The following is a 25,480-nucleotide window of genomic DNA, read 5'->3' as shown; positions in this document are numbered from 1 at the left end:
GCCAGGAGTAACCCCTGAGCAACACTGGGTGTGGCCCAAAAACAAAAACAAAAACAAAAAAAAATAAATAAATTCAATGGCCATAAATCTGGACATTAATACTTGGCTCCCTAACACAACTATAATCAAAAAGAAGTAGCATCCATGAACCTAGAATCAAACTACATCTGAACACTGTTACTGAAACAAAGGAAGAGAAGAATTGTAACAAACTGGTAGAGAAAGTCTAAGGTGTATGGTGGTATTCAATAGAAAACAAAAAGGAGTTTCAATACAGGTCTTTCATTCCTAGATGCCACTGATGCTTATGTTCTCAGAAATAGATTTAATCCTGAAAGTTTCCATCAAATGAGAGGTTAATTCTTGCTTCATTTATTCCAAAAAAGCCTTTTAAAACCTCAGCAAAAGTAAGGCAATGTTTTAATATTTATAAAAAGCCTAACTAGGAAATTACCACTATTTTCCATTAAAGTTCAAATTGCCCTCTGAGTCAAAAATAAACTTAAGCAACCACTTAGAACGTCACTGTGGTCAACACAAAGTATGAAGAGTGTGTCAGTGAAATTCCTTAGGTTGCTGACCAGGGATTTGTTTTAAATTCCGAATTAAATTCTTCTGATTGATTTTAAAATTATTTAATGAGAGGGCCATAGAGACATAAAAGCAGGGAGGATACTAGCAGCCAGGTTTTAATCCCCGACATCCCATAGGGTTCCCTGAGCCCACCAGGAGCGATCACTGAGTACAAAGTCAGAGTAAGCCCAAGCACTGCTGAGTGTGGCCCAAAACATAAAAGAATAAATAAAGACATACATAAAGAAGTAAACCTTGTGTACAAGTACTTTCTAGAATAACTCTAAAGTATAGCAACAATCTTTTAGCAAACAATCTTTGTGGCTTTGGTCTACTGGTATAATAGGAAAAAAAAAAGATTGAAATAAGGCATTTGCACTTTTCAATCAGATACTACTAAATAAAACAAGGATATTGATACCATTTTTAATCCTTACTCTTACAATTAATATTCAAAAATTCATATTATGCCAGGAATTTCATTTTACTTGTTATCTTAGCATTTAGCTTTTTCAGAGAACTAGCTTTTCCTGATAATTATATCTGATGAATGTTGGACCTTAAAAGAAATACATTTAGGATTTGATTCCCTGGTAGAGTTCATACCTTAAATGTATTGAGTTCAATCCCAGCTACTGCAAAACAACTTAAAAAAAATTCAAGTTGTGTGTCACCATAAGACACAGTTACATACAACGTCCATCCCTTCACCAGTGCACATTTCCTGCTACCAATGTTCCCAGTTTTTCCCCCAATTAACCCCCATCTGCCTCTACTGCAGATACATTCCTCATTTTATTTCCTCCTCCTCCTCTTGTAACTCTTCCTTTATCTTCCTTTTACTCCTTATTTTTCTTTCTTCTGCTTTCTCCTCCTCCCCCTCCTCTTCTTTCTCCTCTTTCTCCTTCTCTTCCATCTTCTAATTCTTCACTCTATCTGTCTGTCTCTCTCTTTCTCTTCCCTTTTGCTACTGTGGTTTGCTATATTGTTACTGAAGGGGTATTGTGCATATCACTTTACTTCCTTTCAGCACCCAATTCTTGTTCCAAGTGATCTTTTTTCATAGTGGTCCCTTCTCTGCCATAATTGCACTTCTTTATTTGTGGTAATCTTCTTACCATTACACTAAGAAATTTTTAGGACAACATAAAATGGGGCCGCAGTGCTGGCGCAGTGGTAGGACATTTGCCCTGCACGTGGCTGGCCCAGGATGGACCGCGGTTCGATTTCCCAGCATCCCATATGTTCTCCCAAGCAGGAGAAATTTCTGAGCACATAGCCAGGAGTAACCCCTGAGTGTCACTGGGTGTGGCCCAAAGACCAAAAAAAAAAAAAACCACAAATAATAATAATAAAATTAAAATTTCTTACAAGGGAGTGGAGGAAGGGTAAATGAGAGTGTATATACTTTAGGCATTAGTGAGTTGTTAAACAAAATTCCTAGAGTCTTCTTATATCTGGGGCTCTTTTTTTTACAAGATAAAAATATGAATTGACTATTAAATCAAGCATGTCTAATATCTTTTGACGCTATACAATAGCACTGTTTCAATGACTCTTCTGCAGTGATGGAAGTGCTCTATTTTATCATCACTCTCCACTTCACTAGCTACTAGATATACTTGAAATGTTATTTATGTAAGTCAGGCACTGAATTTCTAATTTCCTATCATTTTAACTACCTTATATTTCAATAGCCACACAATAGGCACATGCTTAGAATTATGTTCTTGCACAAGGAGCAAAATTTCCCAACTAATAAATATATATCAGATCACAACAGAAAATCTTCATACTGATTATGCCACCATGCCCCTATCTTTAATGAAGAAAGCGTCTTTCCAGTGAAATCCGAGTATATCTTCTTTCCTTATGAGATTAAGCTTTTTTTGTGATATTTCTCCCCATCACCTAAATACTTTACTGCTATAGCATGTTCCATATGTATTTTTTTCAAAATATACGCTCCTCTTCTTCTCATCCCATGAATTCAAAGAAACGAATTGAATCTTAAGTAATGCTACTAGGTCTTACCAGAAATTGATTTTATCATTCAAGTTGTAGTCAAAAGTAATAAACATTATCTTCTTCCTAATTCTCCACAGTATAACATATGAAGAAACAACTCAAGGCTTTTTTTTTTTTTTTTTTTTGGTTTTTGGACCACACCTGGTAACGCTTAGGGTTACTCCTGGCTATGCGCTCAGAAGTTGCTCCTGGCTTGGGGGACCATATGGGATGCCGGGGGATCGAACCGCGGTGTGTCCAAGGCTGGCGCAGGCAAGGCAGGCACCTTACCTCTAGTGCCACCGCCCGGCCCCAACTCAAGGCTTTTAAACTTCAGAGCTCAAAGATTGACTCTGGTTTTTGTGATTCTCACATGTCAAAAATAGCTAAGCAAGATTTTATTACTGGTTCATCTTTCCCACCTGTTGAAAGTCTTCAGTAATGTCAATTCTAATATTTTTCATTACTCCCATATAGTGTGCATCTGCTGCAGGCTACATATAAATAATATGTGGGATATTAAAACATTCTTTCAAATTCTTAAACAACAAAAGCTGATAGGACGAAGCCAAAGACAAGAATATTTGGGACTCTAAGTCACTAAGCCAGACTTTATATAAGATTTATTTTGATTATATACTTAAATAATTGAAATTTAGCTTTCAAAATTACACCTTAACATTAGTGTGTACAAACAGTGTTTCACACTGGGATGTGACTTAAATAACACAACTTTCAGAACTAATATGAATGTGTAAAATAAAATACAATGACAGGAAATCATAATGCTTTTAAAGTTGAGAAAAGATCTTACTAAGCAACACTTAATAAACTGACTAACAAGGATGGCGCCAAGTTCATTTTTTAAATAGAAGCCATAGCTGCAGTTCTAAGGAGAACCATTCTGGGGGAGCCTCAGACAGCAGTGTGGGCCTGAAAGTTTGGTTGAGGAATAACAGGAGTCACATTTTGAAAGGGGCAGAAGAGAATCCAGTGTTAAAGGCTAACTGCACTTTGCGCATACTAGGCATATTTATGCTCAACCTCTTGAACTGACTCCATTCCATGTAGCTCCCTCAAACCCATTCAGTTAAAGAACTAATTTTCTAGATGTTTAAAAAAATCCTGAGCACCTCAGATTGTTAAACAAAACTAACAAACAAAACCAACATAGTGGAAAAACAAAATAGTCCTTTTACCATGATGCTTAAGAATAATTTTTACTACACTACACATCACCATTAGTAGTACCATATTCTAAGTAAAGAATAAAATATAAATAGTTGAAAAGACAAGTTTCCACAGCTAGTTAAAAAAAAAAAAAACAACTAAATGTCATGTGATTATTTCGAATTACAATCAATATCTTTATTCTAAGATTTGGCAAAATCCTTGATTTTTATTTTTAAATGGAAAGCAAAGCTCACAAGAAGTGCAGCGACAACTAAAAGTTAAATGTGTAGTTTTGTTTTTCATTGGTTATTTAAGGTGAACAGTTGGGGTGATCTTTCTCATCCTTGCCACTTCAAAAAAATAATAAAAGGCATGTGAAAATACCCAAATGGAAAAAAAAAAAAAAAAAGAAAGAAAATACCCAAATGAGTACAGAGGAAACAATGTCAGAAATCAATACTTCCCTGCCATATGTTTAACTGGTGAAATGAAGTGTTAATCAGAAAAATAAGATACCATATTACATTTATAAACTAATGAAACTAGAAAAAAGCAAAGCACATGACACTATAATTAAATAGCTGGAAGACAGCCAAGCCTGTGTAAATTGATAACCCTGGAACAATTTCTGGCAGTGAAAAGGCAGGTCTGCAGTGAGTTGATATGACCAGCCTGGTTGTTAATTGAATAACGGGCAATCTATAAACACTACTAATTGCATATGTGAAAACCTATGTACAACTAGAGAAACTGCCTAGAGAAACACTCCAGAAAAACTACAGGAATAAAGCACTGGGCAAATCTTCTGTCTCTCTCAATCCAACTACGTCATAGCTTATTTTTGCCTCTGTATCTTTCTGATTAACCTCTATACAGGAGACTTAATGATACATTTTTCAAAAGATAATTTTTCTTCTTTGACCAGCACAGGCCATACAACTATCAATTACCCATTTAAGAAAAGAACAAACAAGTAATCTAAAAAATACAGACTGTGAATGGAAAGCTTTCTAAATTGTAAAAGAAGACATGGTCTTATTCCCAACAGGCAAAATGCTTTTCAGAATTGTTCCAACGCATTTTGCAGAAGCGTGGCAGCTGCTGTGAACAGCATGCATGGAGTGTTAAGATTTGACACTTTTTTTTTTCCTTAAGGATATAGTCATTTGGGGAGGCTCAGAAAATGTTGTCAGAATTTTACTTATTCATTCATTTAATAAATCCTTTTAAAATGATGATTGCAACCCTGGTGAATACAAAACATTTCCACACTATTGCTGTAGGATTTATACCAACCCTTTAATATTTCAGAGCTACAGAAAAGATGAGTTGGCCCACGGGATCAGTTATAAGATGAGACCTCTTCTGACTTAACATCCAAATCCAAACAAAGCAAGTCTAGAGCAAAGGTCACTATTATTCTGAAGGTGTCTAGCAGCTTCTATGAAATGAACTGAGAGCCATAATCCACTCCCTAGTGAATATAATGCTACATCATAAAAATCCAGACCTACCATCAGGAGTACTGTGCTTTACTCAGAATTGGTGCTAAATTGACCTCTATCCTCATCTTGGTTTTAACACACATGAACCATATGTATAAAACTTAGTCAATTTATTCTATCTAGTGCGAATTACAAAATATACTTCATAATGATGTTAAAGGGAATCAGAGGTAACATAAGCAATAGGCAGAACTGCCTGGTATAAAATAGATAATGTCAAAGTTTAAAAAAACAAAACTATAGCATAGTGACAGAGATGTGTTTTAGCAGCAGAGCTCTTGACTTGTATGGGGGAGACCCTATGTTAGAACCAGGTGACCAAGTTCTTTCTCTCTCTCTCTCTCTCTCTCTCTCTCTCTCTCTCTCTCTCTCTCTCTCTCAATAGTAACATTCTACCCAGATTAATGACAATTTCTCAAAGGTGTAATCTAAAAAAAGTTGTCAGGGGCCAGACCAACAGCACAATGGGTAAAGCTTTTGCTTTGTACACAGCTAACCTGGGTTCACTCCCTGATACCCCATATGGTCCCCTCAGCGTGACAGGAGTGATTTCTGGGCACAGAGCCAGGACTGACCCCTGCCAGATGTGGCCCAAACACCAAAAATCAAATCAAATCAAATCAAATAAGTTTTTACCTCTGTTTTTACCTCCAGGTATTTGCCAATGTAGAGAACTAAATCTCAAATCACTAGACCACCGTAAAAAAGCCCCCAAACAATTTTTAGATAGCAATAGCAACTACTGGTACTGAACATGAAAACTGACAAAAACACTGTATTAGCTTCACCAGTTCCATATATACCAAAAAGTAATGTTAACGGAAAAGACCATTATTGTCCTCCCATGTCCAACCAAAACCTTCCATCTATTGAAATGTAGAATCAAAGCAAGGGGTTTTTAGAGTCCAAAACTGATTTTACTGGTGGAAACCCCACCTACAATCTGGGCACAGTAAGTACCCTTTTGGAGCCTATACCAGCTTCCTGCACATCCAGCCGCTCAGCACATAGAAGCAGTTAGATTTCTCATCTTTACTGCATTTGAACTTTAAGAATTTGGAAACTGTGAAGAGCACTCTCTGCTCTTGATTAATTTTAATTCTTTGCTCCAGCAATCTAAATTTCCTGCTTGTAGGGGCCAGATATAAGCCCATTTCTACTCAAGTAAATTTTATTTACCCAAGTAAATAAAATAAAGAATGACTCATTAAAAACTATCAAACATCAAAATATAGTCATGGTACTGAGCAATAGCACAGTGGATGGGAACTTTATTTGCCCACAATCAACCCGGTTTTGATTTCTGGCACTTCAAATGGTCTCCCAAGTCCTGCCAGGCCTCATTTCTGAGCAGAGAGCCAAGATTAAACCTTAGCACTACCAAAACAACAAATATATATGTATGTATGTATATACATGTAAAAAATAATCATAATAAGGTAAAGATTCCCTTAAATTCAAAAGTAGAAAAATATCAAGGTAAAATTGTGATTCACTCTTGAATATTTAAATAGGAATACTTGATTGTCATGATTATTTACCAAATAACTATGTGTGACTGTGTGCATCTGAGTTAAGATGCAAAAGAGGATTACAGGGTGCTTTCACTCATGTGTTGAGTCTGAAAAACTAAAGCACAAGAGGCAAAACACAATAAAACTAATCTTGACATTCAAAGAAAACCAAGTTAATTGGTGAAGGTAAAGGAATAAGAGAAGAATGAGAAGAGGGTCTTTTGTGCTTAAATGTACTGGAATTTTAATGGTAGGTATGGTGAGGTATGTACAAATATAGAGGTGTGAAGCTAAACAGAAATAATATATTTTTCACCAATGATGAATCAATTTTAAAAAGAATCAATTTTAAAAAGGGAGGCTTTTGGCTAGAACTTATGCTGAGTCTTTGGACTTCAGTCTTGTCCACCGAATAAAGCTAATATTTTCACAAGCCAAAAAAAATAAAAAAAATAAAAAAAAAAATAAAAAGAACAAAAGGAAAAGACCAGTACAAATTACACAGATATATAAAGAAAAAGAGGTGGAAAAGTCAACCTCTTCTTACTGTTATTATTTAGTCTTCCTAAATATAAAATAATAATAATTAATAATAAAAATAATAATAATATCAGCACAGAAAAATTAAAGCAAGTAAAGTGTGGAGATGAGTCAGGCTGGGAACACAGCACCACCCTGTTAGAAGGGTAAAGATTTTAATAGAGGATGGAAGGAGAACAGCTTAAAAGAATGCATATATTACCTTCTACATCACTACTCAGGTAATTTCGTACTTCATTCAAAATAAAGTTGATATCATCCTCTGAAGGAATAGGATGGTGTGTAACATCTGTTGGAGTGTCAGTAGTTCCAGCTATGGTCATCTTTTCCCAGGGTAAGAAGAAGATAACTCGTCCATCACTGGTCGCTGGATCAAGAAGTCCCATACTCTCAGGGCTGAGAAAAGATGAAGAATTAAACATTTCAAAGAGTGATGAGTGCATTTAGAGAAATAACTACTTTGAGAACTATCAAAACAATGTGAATGAATGAGGGAAGTAGAAAGCCTGTCTAGATTACAGGCGGAGGTGGGATGGGGAGGAGAAAGATTTGGGACTTTGGTGATGGGAATGTTGCACTGGTGAAGGGGGGTGTTCCTTACATGACTGAAATCCAACCACAATCATGTTTGTCATCAGGTATTTAAATAAAGATATTAAAAAGGCTAAAAAATAAATTAAAAAGAATTAAACATTTCTTAAATCAATAAAATTTAACCTTAATATTTTATAAATATGATATTAAAAAGAATTTTATTGGGCCAGAGCAGTGGTGCAAGTGGTAATGTCTTGACCCCATTAGACTAGGATGGCCCACAGTTCGATCCCCGGCATCCAATATGGCCCCCAAAGCCAGGACCTATTTCTGAGCGCCTAGGCAGGAGTAAACCCTGAGCATCACTGGGTGTGGCCCAAAAACCAAAAATATATACATATATATTAATAAATCATAATATAAGAAAACAAGAAATACATGATCTGTCACTTTTTCTGCTTCTGCTTTAATGTAAAAATACCAAACAGAGAAAATTGTGATATCAAGAAGGAATGAAAAGTGTTACATTAATATTATATAGCAAAACCACTATTCTTCATCTGATTAAAGGCTAAATGAGAAAGTAGACTTCTCCCACTGTCTCATAGCATACACATCAGACAATGCCAAGAGGATACATGACAATAACATATTTTTATGATGGTCAATTAAGGACAGATTTTTCACCTTTATTTCAAGTTTATGAAAAGTATTTTGCTGGGACATTTGACATTTGGCACATCTTTCAATAGATTTCAGAAGTATATGAGAAAGTGAAGGATCTAATTTTCAAGAAACTAAAATGTAATCAAAGTCCTTTACTTCTTTGTGCAGGCAGGAACTGGTACCACTTCACCAAATATAAAATTTCTTACTTTCTTTCAGTCTTACAGAAATCAGAAGAACTGCCTCTATGGAGAAAAGGGTTGTTTTCTACTACTGCTTAAATAAAACTGTACTAAGATAAGGTCAAGGAGGAGAGGCCTATCTTCGCAAGAAAATCTTCTAAAAGATAGAAAATGCTAGTTCACTATACTGTTAATCAAGGTTTAAAGATGTCACTTATGAAAAAAATTGCATAAAATTTTCCAAAATATTAATAAAAAATTTCACTAAAACTTATTTAATAAAGTCACACTTCTAATATTATAAAACACACTTGAAAGAAAGAATATAGGACTGCAGATAAACACTAACAAAATCTGTCAGTTATGTTATGCAGTCTCTACAAACCATTATATTAATTCTCTAGAGGCTATTGTATCTCAGTGGTTCCAAAAAACAGTTACTAAAGGGTAAAAAGGAATACAAATCACATTTTCAAATATAAATCTTGAGAGAAATGTTTCAATAGGACAAATTTTCATGGCAATCAGTGTTGAAGTTATTTTTTGTAAATGTAGTTTCAGATTCTAATCAATCTGATTTCTTAAATAGAAAACACTACTCTACTAGGCAACAATAAACTCCTAGAAATTCTTCCTATACCTATATATTTGGAAGACCATAGGCCAACCATTTTATGTTTGTTTCTGTAACAAATTCTTTTAAACCTAGGTTGATTAATACGTGTAAGAATGAGAGAACAACAACAGCTTAAAAGCAAGCCAAAATATTTTATGAAAAAATTTTTACAAACATCTTAGATGATATTCTCTAAACCATTAAAAGCACTAACTTCTTCCTTGTACAAACTCATAACTTTGAAATACCACCCATATCTACACAGCTTTTGTAAAAATAAATCATTGTTTAGAACATATTATTGATACAAAAGTTTCGGCTCAAGCTAAAAACACCACAGAAGTATATCAAAGATTATACTTAAACTTTAAAAGTATATATTTAAACCCTAAGGAGAACTCAAAGTATATATAAACCCAAAGTATATATTTAAACTCTAAAGAAAGACATTTTTACTCAGTTTCTAGAGAAAAATTATTTTACTTTCATTAATATACATTTTAAATTACAAGGATCAAGTATTCTTAGTCTCTATTGCCATATTTTTTCTTTGTGTTTCTAATAAGATACTTTAAAATATTTCAAGAATCTAGTTAATTACATATCTGTTAAGCCTCTAATTTGATTGTGGGTTGATACACAAGAATGTATCATTAAGTCAGTCACTTTGGAAATGTGTTTTAAACTCAACAGTTTAAATTTTCAATCTGAGAGCTATTAACTAGCTCAGTGGCAAGAGCACTTTACTTGTCTGGCATGTGTGAGGTCCAGGGTCCGATTCTAAGTATCAAAAAATAAGGTCTCAATTTGACATACAGTACTATATTAAAATCAAGAAAATTCTTAGATTCAATTCTATATACTAACACTTAAAGAACAAATTACATGTTGGTATATTTATATATGATAATTTCACTGACCATATAACATATGGCATGTCTACTAACTAATTCAATAACCTCTACCAACCTAATATTTTAAGATTCAGTAATTTACAGATAAAATGACATCAGGTAAGCAAACATATTAAATCCCTTAAAATAATTCAAAGCAATAAAAGCAGTTTAAAGGGTGAAGGTGATGATAACCACACTCATATCTGGAAACTATAAAAATTCAACTACTTAAGTGAAGACATATGTGTTAAGCCTAAAATTAAAAAGGAAGAGAAACAAAGCTCTGAATGGATGGCATTTATGATGGTCAATTTAGGAGAGATTTTCCTTAGGATTGAAGAATTCTCTTGGAAAAAGCTTTCATCAGTTCTAAACTACCAATTTAAGCTACTAGAGAAAAATGTCTATTTTCTTATGAAGGATTAATTTGTGAAGGTCACACATAAATTTGAAAATAAGACAGGAGTCAGAACAATAGTACAACAGGTGAGGTTCTTGCTTTCCAAGGTTCAATCTCTGGCATCCCATATAGTTCTCCAAGCACCACCAGCATAATCTCTGAGCATTGTCAGTGTGGCTTCTAAAAAAACTGAATATCAAGGAATGAAGATGTAGTATAGCAAGTAAGGTTTTAAATGTAGCTAACACTGGTTTGATCTTTGTCACTACATACAGTTCCCTCATTTACTGTACAGAACAGGAATAAGCCCTGAGCACATACAGTTGGGTGCGTACCCTATTCCCCCAAATATATATTTATATTTATTTACAATGCATATATAATATATATTATACACGTATATAAATGTATATATTATATAGAGTATATACAATTTATACTATGTAGAAATATAAATATATTACCAACTAGCAATGATAAGTAGATATATAGCAGAATTGCTTAAATATTTATCATTCGTGAACACAAGAAAATTTTACAAAACCCAAAGGTCAAAACTAAATACTGAAACTAAAGACAAAGACAGTAGAATCAAGAGGCCCAAACTATAACAATTTAAACTTAAAAGGGGCCTGTTAATCTGGCAGGCCAGGGTTTTAAGGTTGGAGGTATGAGATGCATGCTGGAAACTCTGGTGGAGGGAAGTCAACAGTGATAGTGGGAATGGCCCTAATACACTGTCGCTGTATGCCTGAAACAAAGCTATGAAAAACTTATTGTTCACAATGGTCTCAATAAAAAAATTTAAAAATAATAATAAAAAATAAAAGAAAATTTTGCAAAATTCCAGGATATAAAATAGATAAGCGAATCAAATATGTGTTGGTATAAAAAATTTTTTCCCTGGGACTGGAGAGATAGCATGGAGGTAGGGTGTTTGCTTTGCATGCCGAAAGACGGTGGTTAGAATCCTGGCATCCCATATGGTCCCCCGAGCCTGCCAGGAGTGATTTCTGAGCACAGAGGGCTGCCAGGTGTGACCCAAAACAAACAAAAACAAACAAGCAAACAAAATTTTTTTCTTTTGTTCTTTTTTAGGCCACACTCAATGGTGCTCAGGGTTACTCCTGGCTATGTGCTCAGAAATACACCTGGCAGGCTCCAGAGACCATATGGGATGCTGGGGATGAAACCCAAGTGAGCCATGTGCAAGGCAAATGCATACCCGCTGTACTATTGCTCTGGTCCCATAAGACTCTTATGTTTCTTCCATTCATTTATCTGACCGAATTCAATTATGAGCCACTCAGTGAATCTAGGACCTATACAACACTATGAGGCCCGGGTCTTTTGCACTATGTATGGTCTGCTTGACTTTTGGAAGTAAAGTTGCTAATTAATGTGTGTGTAGGGTTAAATATAAGGGTTTTTTCTTTTTTCTTTTCTTTTTCTTTTTTTTCTTTTTGGTTTTTGGGTCAGACCCGGCAGTGCTCAGAGATTACTCCTGGCTCTACATTTAGAAATCACTCCTGGCAGGCTCTGGGAACCATATGGGATGCCGGGATTCGAACCACCGTCCTTCTGCATGAAAGGCAAATGCCCTGCCTCTATGCTATCTCTCTGGCCCCAGGTTTTTCTTATGCAGGCATTTTGCCTTCCTGAGTACCCTTAGTTAAACTGAAATAAATTTATAGCTAACTGCTTAGCAATCACTGTTAGAGTAGTAAGCACAAAACATTATTGTCATTAGTAAAAAAGCATCCATGGAACAGAAGAAGGAGATGACTTCTTTTCATATCTTTTTAAAGATTTCATAGATCTTTAAAGATTTTTTATCTTTTCAAAGATTATCATCTATTTTAATTACTTGGCATTGCCACTGCTTTTGCAATGGCATGTAGCCACAATTCTGATGAAAACCCCAGGTTTGTTTTTAATGTAAACAAAAAGCATATAAAAATAAATTAACAACAAATTATTTGCATATTAAAGCTTTCTTTTTAAAGAAAAGAAATATACCATGCACAAAAACACTCTACATGTAGAATGGTAGTTGAGGTTATATAACTAGTTTAATAAGTGACAAAAAGAAACTCTTGTAAAGCCCAATATATACTGCACATCTGGGTCTTCTGGATGCAAAACACATGCTCAGCTTGAATTTTGACTCTTGGACCCTGTATTTTTATTTTAACATCTACATATTAAAAATAACCCTGGGGACAAAACAATAAGCCAGTAAAGAGACTGCCTGCTATGTAGTTTACCTGTGTTCAAAGCCCAGCATCCCATCTGGTTCCTTGAGTACCCCCAGGAGAGATAATTGAGTGTTGAGCCAAGAGTATCTCCTGAGAATTACTGGATATGGCCCAAAGCAAAAAAAGGTAGATAGATAATAAATATATGATAGATAGATGATAAATAGATAAATGATAGATAGATGATAAATGATAGACAGACATAGATAGATGATAGATAGATAGATAGATAGATAGATGATAGATAGATAGATAGATAGATAGATAGATAGATAGATAGATAGATAGATAGATAGATAGATAGATAGATAGATAGATAAAATATCCCTTATGGGGGCTATGTTAAAATGTTTTTGAGGTGGGGGGAGTTTGGCCACACCCAGCGATGCTCAAGGGTTACTCCTGGCTCTGCACTCAGAAATCGCTCCTAGCTTGGGGGACCATATAGGACACCAGGGGATCAAATCGCTATCCGTCCTAGGTCAGCCATGTGGAAGGCAAATGCCCTACTGCTGCGCCAGTGCTCCAGCCCCTAAAATGTTTAATTTAAAAACATCAACAGTAGTCTCAAATTTGGCAAGTGAATATGAGAAAGTAGTCTTTATTAAAAACATATTTACTGGGGCCCGGAGAGATAGCACAGTGGCGTTTGCCTTGCAAGCAGCCGATCCAGGACCAAAGGTGGTTGGTTGGAATCCCGGTGTCCCATATGGTCCCCCGTGCCTGCCAGGAGCTATTTCTGAGCAGACAGCCAGGAGTCACCCCTTAGCCAAAAACTAAAACAAAACAAAACAAAACAAAAAAAATATTTACTGGTTACTAGGATTGTTGTCCCTGAAGCTAATGCTATACTGGTCAATAAAATAAATAGCAACAAAAAATAAGGGGCTGAAGAGATAGTACAATGGTTAGGGTACTGCCTTGCATGCTGCTGACATGGGTTCACCCTGGGTATTTCATGTTGTCCCCAAGCATGCTAAAAGTGATCACTGAGTGTAGATTCAGGAGTGATCCCTAAGCACAGTTGAGTGTGGGTAACCCCCCCCCCCAAAAAAAAACAAAAAACAGGGGCTGGCGCGGTGGCGCTAGAGGTAAGGAGCCTGCCTTGCCTGCGCTAGCCTAGGATGGACCGCGTTTCGATCCCCGGGCATCCCATATGGTCCCCCAAGCCAGGAGTGATTTCTTAGCGCCTAGCCAGGAGTAACCACTGAGTGTCACAGGCTGTGGCCCAAAAACCAAAAACAAACAAACAAACAAACAAAAACGAGCAAAAAACTCCCCTGATGAATCACTGTCAAAATTTATATAAATTACGTGCTGTCATGAAAAAATAAGAAATCAGAAACTGGAAGTAGTAGTTGATCAAGTATACACTATTTAAAAAATGTAATTCAATGAAGAAATCCTAAAAGTTTTGCTGCTAGATATTACCTTATTTTTGTACTGTCTCTTTATTTATAAATTTGTAAAACGAGAAGAATGTCTTCCCATTTCAATAGAATAACGACAGGTCATAAAATAAAATGGTGTGTTTCAAATAATCTCATTAAGTGGTAGTATTGGAATAAAAGCTAACTAGGAATTAAAGTATCCATTGATAAGAAAATAGTAAAGAAAAGACAAACACAAAACATAAAAATATATTGAATGTTCTAAACAAAAATAAGTTTTATTAAATGTTCTAAACAGGGGCCGGGCAGTGGCGCTGGAGGTAAGGTGCCTGCCTGCCTTGCCTGCGCTAGCCTAGGACGGACCGCGGTTCGATCCCCCGGCGTCCCATATGGTCCCCCAAGAAGCCAGGAGCAACTTCTGAGCGCATAGCCAGGAGTAACCCCTGAGCGTCACAGGGTGTGGCCCAAAAACCAAAAAAAAAAAAAAAAAAATGTTCTAAACAAAAGTATTTACAATGATGTGCTTGCCTACCATGTAAGTATTGCATGTGTATTCTATTCTAAAAGATGTTAAAACAAGCAAACAAACCATCATCCAAAGCTGAGACAAAAAATTCTATAAACTCGATTATAAAAAAACGTACAAACTAGGTTATCTTGAATGTTTTTATTTCTTTTTTTTTGGGGGGGGGGATGCAGTGTGTGAGATTTCTAAGTGGTGCTCAGAAAGAGAGGAACCCCTCTAAGAGATTATATAATGGTGTAAGTTCTGCCCAAGCCACCCCAGTAGTGGTCAGGTGCCTCCAAGAACAACTCAGTAGTTTGCATCAAGGAGCCTTGTATTGGGGGAGGAACCGGAGTTGTTCACGTGTAAGACATGCAGCTTAACACTTAGATCATATCCCTTCATTTTAAATCCAACACACAGTAAGTAAATAAATAAATAAATAAATAAATAAATAAATAAATAATGCCTAAACTATTTTTGGTAACTTCTCACTCATTAAGAAACCATTCAGAGGAGCTGAAGTGACAGCACAAAGGGTAGGGCATTTTGCCTTTCACGCTACTGACCGAGGTTTGATCACTGGAATCACATATGGTTCCCTGAGCCTGAGAGGAGTGATTCCTGAGCATATAGGCAAATATATAGATAGCATATATAGCATATAGAACAGCTGGGTATGGCCCCCAAAGCAGAAATAGACAAGTAAACAAAACATTTAGAACATTTCTCTCTCCTTTTTACATTTAAATTTAACTCATCAGTTTTTAAAATTTTTGTGGATGCACATAATTTACTTACCTATTCCTCTAAGTTTAAGAACTTGTTTCTAATATTTCTAATATTTCTCAACTACAAATAACATAATATTAAATAATATGAGCATCCAATTCCATTCAGATAGAATTGCCAGTTTGTCACACATGGACTAAGTCTCGGACATGTATATAATTACATGAATCTTTTCCATATATGTGCAATCCCAGTTCAATCCTCAGCATTGCATTAATCATCAGAAGTAATCCTTGAGCACAAAGCAAGGAGTAAGCCTTGAGCACCACTGATAATAATAAAATGTTTAAAAAACTTTTTTAAATAAAAATTTAGAAGCACCATTACATAGTTGTGTGTCATATGCTTAAAATTCTTCAAAGGCAAAACTATTTTATTAGTTATTATTTATTTTCAATATTTTTATTTTCATTTTTTAAAATAGTTGTTTACTGAGGCTAGAGTGATAGCACTGCAGGTAGGACATTTGCCTTGCAAGTGGCCAACCAGGGTTCAATTCTCAGCTTCCAGAGCCTGCCAAGAGTGATTTCTGAGCAGAGAGCCAGGAATAATCCCTGAATACTGCCAGAAAACAAAAACAAAACAAAAAGTGAAAGTTCTAGTAAATAGCTTTTGTGTGAAATAAATGTTTATCATTTTTAATTGCTCTTTAAACTATGTTTGATCAGTAATAATGGTAATGGAGTATAGATGAATATAGTTGTTTTCAAGAATAAAAAAAGAATATTATTTGTAATTAATGATTAAGTTAAAGAATTAATTTGTAATTAAAAAGTTTTCATCGGGGGCTGGAGAGATGGCATGGAGAAAAGATGTTTGCCTTGCATGAAGAAGGTCGGTGGTTCAAATCCCGGCATCCCATATGGTCCCCTGAGCCTGCCAGGAGTGATTTCTGAGCATAAAACCAGGAGTAACCCCTGAGCACTGCTGTGTGTGACACAAAAAAACAAAAACAAAAATTTTCATCTCTATTTGTAATTACTCTTCTGAAATAATCTTTGTAAAATGATATTTAAAAATTATTTCTCAATGTTTTCAATAAAAATATGTCCATTAGTTAAAATTTTTCAAAATTATTTTTGAGTTCTATTACATCTTAATATTGGGGCCAGAGAGATAGCACAGTGGGTATGACATTTGATTTGCACAAGGTCGACCGGATTTGGTCCCTGGCATCCCATATGGCGCCCCTAGACGGTAATAATTTCTGAGTGCAGAGCCAACAGTAACCACTGAACATCACCAGGTGTGCCCATCCAAAACAAACAAAACTTTTTAAGGCTCCTGAAGATTACTGAAAAAAATTAAAAATTGAAAATCATAGGGGCCGGAGAGATAGCATGGAGGTAATGCATTTGTCTTGCATGCAGAAGGTCAGTGGTTCGAATCCCGGCATCCCAGATGGTCCCTGAGCCTGCCAGGAGTGATTTCTGAGCATAGAACCAGGAGTAACCCCTGAGCATTGCCAGTTGTGACCCAAATAACAAACAAAAAGAAAAGAAGAAGAAAAGAAAATCATTAACATCTAGAGAGGAATACTGCAGTAAATGCTAAAAAATATTCAAGTCTTAAATTATACTATGTATTTAGTGTATTTGGTGACATTCTTTTAGCTTATATCTCTGTGTTTAACTACAAACTCGACCATATAGTATTAAGTAAGGTATGCTAAGAACAAACAGGCATGTATTTTTGTGGCTGGCATTCATTCATTCTAGGCCATTCACCACCTAAAAGTAAATGTAAAAGAGTAAAAGTTACCTATAGTAGCCAGGCATGACGATATGGACCCCTGCACTCGGCTGGCAGATAGTTGATGCTTTCTGATCATCCATTTTGCGGACAGTATCCGTGAAAGGACCAGTAGCATTGATAACACATTTGGCTCTCACATCAAATTCTTTCCCTGTGAAAGAAAGCAAAATCAACCACCCAATTTGTTTCTATGTTCTCTGCTACTCTGTTTTATTAATTCATGCACTAATTTAATCCATGGCAAAGTATATTGCATACTTTAAGACATGAGATGCTAGTTATTGAAAAGTCAGACCAAAAGTTTGCATCTCAGTAAATAAATTGAAGATGATCATGACACTTTTTCTTTTCAGCTGTCTTTTGTAGAGAAGTCAGCATCAAAGGAAAGAAGTGATAAAGGTAAATAACACCCTTTTTTTTTTTTTTTTTTTTAGTTCTCAAATGAATCAGCTTTGTTGCTATGAGAAGATGTATTGCATAGTGCTGGTTTTATACAGAAAAAGAAGGCAGTTTGGAAATTCTGCTTCTTAAGAACCTGCATAAGCATGAAATTCTAACCAAAGTTAAAGTGATTGACTTTAATGACCTGTAAATGCACTTGCCTATGTCATCTAAATGATACTTTGAAACTTGCACACTTATTTAATTTTATTAATAGCATGTTTTTATAAAGAAAAGGGAATGCAATCATAGCTGTGAGAATTTTGTGGGCATTTATTAGTATCATTATTATTATTATTCAACACAAAGGAGGAAAATTGCCAAGCCCCACAAGGGAAAATTTTCATGTTAAGCCAATCATTGTTGACAATAAGGAATATAATTAATAGGACTCTGAAGTCTGACTTACATAAAAGAGAAGTGACATAAAAATTATAATTCAGTCATTATATGAGCAAGACAAGATGCTAAGAAAGAGTTCCAGGCCTGAGGCATGGCATACCTGTGAGTATATCCTTGCACCGTGCCCCGCTCACACGCTCCTCCCCCGTTTGGGGGTCTTTCTTCTTGAGCAAGCTCACGACTTCTAAATAATTGGCTGTGGCAGCCCCGTACCTGGCAGCAGTAAGAGCAATGGCAAGGTTCATCCGTGCATCGTTGTGTTGTCCTGCAGAGGGAGAAAGCATCAGAAGAAGAGAGACAGGAGTCACCTCGAGCCACAAACTGGTGCTACAGAAGTATGTTACAACAGATATACCACATATATCCCTGTCACCCAGAATATAGATGATGGTGGTCAGCTCTACAGTGCATGGTCTAAAATTGCATGATCTTTCTCAGTCATTTACCTGCTGTGTGTTCCTCCTAAAGAGTGGAAAATATACCTTTGCTACAGAACTCATGCCAATTACCCAAAATTTAAGAAATAAGCAATTATTCTCTCAGCTCAAGAACATATGTACATGTCAGACATCTCTTAGTACAGACAACCCGTATGCACAAAAGTGAAGCAATTCAAAACTTCAGAATATCTGACACCACAAATGGTGTTGTTTAACAATTTTCAGGAGTGTGTGCTCTATCTAATATTCAAACCAGGAGCTTAATCTTCCATAATGAATCTCTCAGTATTCTATAAGAGGATCTTTCTTGGCTTGAATTTTGATCAGAGCTCCTTAAAATGTGATTTCTCTTTAAAAGAACATAAAAGGTAAGAAATTAAGGAGGGAAAATTTAATTACAGAACAATTCCTACCTGTATTGTTAAAGATTTATTGCTGAAAATTCCTAGTTAAAGAAAACAAAGGGGGGGTAAAGGGGGGGAAGATGATTAATCACTTTAAAATACTGGCACCACTAGAGACTTTTTCTATTTATTATTGCCAGTGGAGTTAACGCTGACCAGGAAGAATTACTCTACATTGCAAGGGCCAGGTTCTCTGTGCCCTGAATAATTAATTACCCAGGGCTAGATGTATTGAAGGAAGGTTCAAATTCCCACACATTGGGATCGGTTCTATCAAGATAATACTGATAAAGGGATGAATTTGTAATGGATATTGTTGTTGATTTATGTTGCCAGCATACCAAACATTTAGTATAAATGGTTTATGTAAAATTTCTTCCTTGTGATTCAGTCTGTGCAGGGCAAGAAGCTCTGCACTGGTAATCTGTTCTAGCTAAAAGGGCAAAGTTATAAAGAGAGAATCAATGACTAAAGATTCTGCTTGCCCTCCCTACCAACATCTTACTCTAAAATCACCGAACTAACAAAATCAGCAAGAACCTTTTCTTCAAAATTAAATCCTCTATCAGTGGAAACATAAATTAAACCTTTATGTGCACAGTTATTTCATCCAAAATTAAAAGAATAAAAAATTTTAAAAAATTAAAAAGCACATAGCAACAACAATAATTGAACTACATGTGGGAAAACTGAGAGCCAATTCTATCAATTTCAATTCAGCATTACCTGAAGCTATCATTAGAAATAAGTATGTGTCTTTAAAGTTTTTTGTTTGTTTGCTTTGTTTTGTTTTTGTTTGAGGGCCATACCAGGCTGGGCTCAGGGGAGGGCCATACCAGGCTGGGCTCAGGGGTTACTCCTGGCTCTGCTGAGCTCAGAAATCACTCCTGGCAGGCTCAGGGGATCATTTTGAGGTAATGCGGATCAAATCTGTGGCAGCCAAATACAAGGAAAACATGCTACCCACTCTATTATTGGTCCAATCATTAAAATTGTCTTTTATAAAATCAATGTTGCCAAATTTAATATGCTCCACAAAGTTAAATATATGCAAACTATACAAAGAAACTAAATTTCCATACTATATTTTCTCTTTAAAGTTATAAAAATTACCACTTATATTTAGAATCCCTCTCCCACCCAATCTTTCTAGGATTTATGTACATAAGAATGAAACACTGCTTAACAGAGGTATGTATTTTATGTTTAAGAAATTCAAGTCATGTTTGATTAATAGAGAAACTCTCATCTATTTAAGGTACGGTTTGATGAACATACAGGTAAAACCTCTTGTAAACTATGTAAAAATCAACTACTTAATTTTAAAAATAAAGTTACTGAACAAAGGAAATAGGGAAAAATCCCATCTAATCTAGATATAGCATTTTTCTTCAAAAGTGACATATCTGTTACCCAGTCACCTGAAAATAAAACTTAAAGCATTAATATACAATAATATTCCTTTAGCATATTTTTATAATAAATACTTATCAGAGGGCCCAAGGGATAGTGTAGGAAATAAAACACTTGTTTTATATTCAACTGTATTGGTCTACATCCAAGTTCAGATCTCTGGAACCATGTTTGGAAAGACCAGGGGTCTTGAGACTAAACCAGTAGGAGCTCCTGAGTTCTGCTAGGTAAGAACCAAAAACATGCTCTCTGTCCCTATCCCCCAAAGAAACAACTAATCAGATCACTACTGCTAGAGTCTATCAATCTCTGTTATTTCTATACTGAGCAATGCTTCTGTAATAAGCTTCCAATTCCCAATACTGTTAAGAGTAAATAAGATTAACCTCAATTCTAAGGGTGAGGTTGAAATAAGTCCCTGTGGATATAGATTTTTTGCCTGCCCACCCAGGGAATCCAGACCACTTGCTATGGTTCAAATTATGAAGATCTTTCATGATAAAATCCTCACTTGCCATGGTCCTTTTATCTTATTTTTATTATCCAAGACTGCCCTATGTTTTGAAACACCTAAACATTCATGTGACTTCAAATCCTCTCACTTCCCATACTTAATTCTTGCAGCTGGAATATCATTTTGAAAACAGAACAACTGCTTCCCTCTCATAATTGGGTTCAAATATCTATGGAATCTCTCCTTTGCAGCTCTTAAAGATAAAGTTGTTCATTCCTTCTTCTAGGTAACCATACCTTGTATATTTATCCATCCAAGTAACCCTCCACTTAAGAATACCAATAATCCTTGGCTATGACAAATGTGGGCAGAATGTAGGGTGATCTTGACTCTCACAGAACATAGATTCCAGGAATCATTGTGAGATTTTCCATTCTAAGGGAAACACAAAGTCTTATTTGTTCATCTTATTTTTTCCTTCTTCATTACCAGATACAAGTCAGGTAAACAGTATTTTGATTTGTAGAGGCATTTATAGTTGTTGTGTATATCTTTGTATGGGATAAAATGCATTTGGAGTTCTTTAAGGAAATTACAGATGATCATTAACTGCATAACTGCAGGGAAACTCCAAAATGTATAGAATCTGAACTGGAATTCAAATGGCTGTTTAAGTTGAATAAGTAGGAGAAAAAGAAGAGGAGTGATTATTAATAAACTCCTCATAATTTATCCTACAAATTTACCCCCAAGCTGCAGGAAATACAAATAAAGCTTGGGTGAACTCCTACTAACCAGGAAACCACTAATTTGACTTCCTTCCAACCCAGGAGTTAACAGCTCCACCAGCAATACCCTTCACTGTGAACACTGAGCTTACCCCCTTGGATTCAGAGTAGAATTCCTCCCATTCCCATGTTAAATTCCTCCTTTATCCAGAAGATACCAGGATTCTCATAGTGTATGCTTCCTGGATTAAACTGTGTATTTTCACTAATTCTTAAATAAGTCCCCCAGCCCCCTCTCCTGACATTTTGAGAGGTATCTATATGCCTCCCTTAATGTTATTCCTAGAGAAAAGAATTTTTGATAACACTGCCAGTCACTGGAATGTGATACAATACTATCAACTCTCCCTCACCCAACTGATTTGCTTATTAAGCTTGGAGTTTCAAATCCGCTTCCTTAGAGCCAGGCAACATGATACTATTTGCTGGTAAGTGAATAGTTTTATACTGGCATTTACACAACGACCCAGATGGGGACTGTGAAAATCTGTTTTCTGCTCTGTTCTTCTTTTGCACTTGAAATCTTACATATGTGCACATACTGAACTTAAAACTATACGAGAGAAAGCACATAAGAGGTGGAACTATAACTGTTTTCTCTTGTTTTGAAAAACAAAACATAAAATCTACCCACCAAAAAGAATGGAGGTCAATGATGATAAAAATGAATTACTTGTCTTGGGCCAGACAACAGGTAAGGCACTTGCTTGAATGTGGCCAACCTGAGATTAATCCCCAGTACTCCTATGTTCCCCTGATCCCTGAGGAATGACACCTGACTGAGTACTACCGAAAAAGTCTAAAAAGGAAAAACAAAAGCAAAAATATTTGTTCTAATCCTTAGTGGCCTGGCACATAGGATATAGGAGAATTTAAGTTTAAAAATATTTTAATATAATTATCTAAAAAATAGACCTCAAATATAAATATTTTTGAGATAGCAATATTGTTTTCAAGGAGGATTGGCAAATTGGCAACTACCCTAAAGATAGCTGAAAAGCAGAGGAATAATCACTGAATGTATAAAGATTATGAGGAATGAATAAATATGAAGGAAAAGAAATCCCAGGTCACAAATTATTTGGCATTTTCTTATTTTTTCCAATATATATTTGTAATTCTCTGTAACTCTGCTTATAGTTTTTTATATGCATATAAACAGCATAGTTTAAAATGCCCATTTGGGGCCAGAAAATAATGCAGTGGATAAGGTACTTATCCCTAGTTCTAATACCCAACATTGCATATGGTTCCCCAGAACACAACACTAAGGTAAGCCTTGAGTAACACTAGGTAACATCCAAAAAGAAAAGACAAACAAACAAAAAACAAAAACACCTTTATTACTGAACAGAACAATCTAAGACCATAGGAATGCAGTGGTCAAGGAGCCCAGGAGACATTCCAGAGGACACTCTGTCTAGTGCTATTCATTCCCAGCAGTTCTTGAGGAGCCATACAGTGCAGGGAGACATCCTGAGGCCAGCCCATTAAATTATCTCACCCACAAATTGCTCTTGTTTCTGGTTTGTTTGAGGGCCACACCCAACAGTTTTCAGGGGTTACTCCTAGCTGTACAGGAATTACTTCCAGCAGTCTCAGGGGATCATATGTGATGCACCAGGATTGAATCCAGGTAGGCCACATGCAAGGCAAGTGCCTCACCAAATAAACTATCCCTCTGCCCTCCAAAAGTTATTAACGCATGCCCATACTTCAACATAAATCAAAATAGAAATGTTGAGAATATCTCCTTCCATTTTCCTAATATGACTCTTATACGAAACATGAGCACTTCCAAGAAGGGAAGGTGGGTACACAAAGGGCACATTTACCTCCCACTAAAAGTTTAGTGCCATTTCCAACAAAATACCCATGGCCTGCTCCATTATCAGCTATTCAAAGATTCACACTGGCCTCTTGGGCAACTTCTCCTTAGCACTGTGGCATAAGTAATTCAAAAGCTAACTTCCAAATTCAAGCTGATTTGAAATACTCATTTTAATTACAATTTCCCTTTCCAATGGAAACAAGAACAAATAGGAGCAGACCAAATTGTGTGCTTGTGTGTGCAAAGGAATTACTAAATTGCAGGGGATGGAGGGATAGCTGTATCCAGTTCTGCTCCACTTACTTCTGACTCTGTACTCAGGGATTACTCCTGGCAGGACTCAGGGAACCATCTGCAATGCCTGGGATCAAAACTTAGTCGGCCATGTGCAAAGCAAGAGCCTTACTTTCTCTATTCTCTCTTTAGTTCCTAGATTATGGTTTTAAGTATATAGAATGAGGGAAATTCAAGAGAATTTATTATAACAATGATATCTTTAAGTAAATAATTATTAAGGTGAATATTTGCATGGAGAGCAGTGGGAAATAGGAAGATATTTAGGGAGAATACATATTCTAAGCTATAATAGAGTAATATAGTATAATATAGAGTAGTTCAGGACTTGGAATAATTGTGTTGTAAATTTGATGTCACTGCCCTTGTTGGTTGGCAAAACATAGGTCATGAACTATATACTTCAGTATTCTATAAAAGGAAAGGACCCAAACTTTAACAATCTAACCTAAAATGAGTTGCCTATTATACTGGCAGACTGGGGGTGGAGGCGGCAGGGGAGTAGTATGGATGCACTTAGGGGATACTGGTAAAGGGGAGGTCAAAACTGGTGGTGGAAATGGCCCTGAATCATTGTATATCAGAAAACCAGCTGTAAAGGATTTTGCAAATCACAATGTTTTCAAGAAAAAAAAGGAAAGGAAAGGAAAGGAAAAGAGAAGAAAAAAGAAAAGAAAAGAATTGATCAAAAGAAAGTAAAGGACAATTATATTTAAAAAATTAAAAGCAGGGGCCAGCGAGGTGGTGCTAGAGGTAAGGTGTCTGCCTTGCAAGTGCTAGCCAAGGAAGGACCGCGGTTCCATCCCCCAGCATCCCAAGCCAGAGGCAATTTCTGAGCGCTTAGCCAGGAGCAACCCCTGAACATCAAACAGGTGTAGCCTGAAAAACCAAAAAAAAAAAAAAAAAAAAAAAAAAGAATACTTTAACACTGTTGGGAAAATGTACAACCTCTTAAGGAAAGGATATGAACATTTTTAAAATGAAATACGATTCTGAGATCCCATTCCAAAGGACATGAAAACACTGATTCAAAGGACTATTTGCACCCCAGTGTTCATAGTAGATTATTCACAATAGTCAAAATATGTTAACAACCTAATTCTACTGATAGGTAACTGGATAAAGTGATATACACACTAAATAGAATACTGAAAATAATCTGAAAGATGAAACTATGCTTGTAAGGATAAATAGATTTTGAGGTGGTTAGGTTACATGAAATACATAAAGAATAAAAGACAACTCACAGATAATTGTGATCGACTATACATGAAACAAAAAGCAACTAAACCAGCAAAAAACAACAAAACGAATTTCTGAAATTAATGAAAAGTATGGTAATTACCAAAAGGTAAAGAGTTGGGTTAGAGAAATAAATTGAAGGATCTTTGTGGTATTGAATCTTTGGTGTACAGTCAGCCTATTCTATACAAATGTATTTATTGTGGATCAGAATTGTTCAAGTTTATGCTGTAAACTTTTGTAAAGTTTATGCTGTAAATCAATGAAACAAAACAAAAATAGAAGAGGATCTGAATTTGCATATCTAAAATTACTTAATAATAAGGCCAGAGCCATAGTACAGTGATTAGGACATTTACCTTTGAACATGGCCAACCTGGGTTTGATCCCAGCATCCCATGTGGTCCTTTGAGCACAACCAGAGGTAATTCCTGAATGCAAAGCCAGGAATAACTTTGAACATC

General features: G+C 35.8%; 1 protein-coding gene across 1 annotated transcript in view; it reads right to left on the bottom strand.

Moving 5' to 3' along the window:
- GPD2 (glycerol-3-phosphate dehydrogenase 2) overlaps positions 1–25,480 on the bottom strand; it is a 115,097-nt gene that overhangs the window by 20,491 nt on the left and 69,126 nt on the right. Inside the window, exons 6-8 of the mRNA XM_049773107.1 lie at positions 18,251–18,415; positions 17,314–17,458; positions 7,515–7,708 (exon numbers count right to left, since the gene is read on the bottom strand). Coding sequence (XP_049629064.1) covers positions 7,515–7,708; positions 17,314–17,458; positions 18,251–18,415 — 504 coding nt within the window. The remainder of the gene's footprint in view (positions 1–7,514; positions 7,709–17,313; positions 17,459–18,250; positions 18,416–25,480) is intronic.

Source organism: Suncus etruscus, chromosome 5 (assembly GCF_024139225.1).
Source record: "Suncus etruscus isolate mSunEtr1 chromosome 5, mSunEtr1.pri.cur, whole genome shotgun sequence".
Lineage (NCBI taxonomy): Eukaryota > Metazoa > Chordata > Mammalia > Eulipotyphla > Soricidae > Suncus > Suncus etruscus.
Note: the sequence above shows the minus strand (reverse complement) of the source record. Positions and strands in the feature narration are given on the sequence as shown.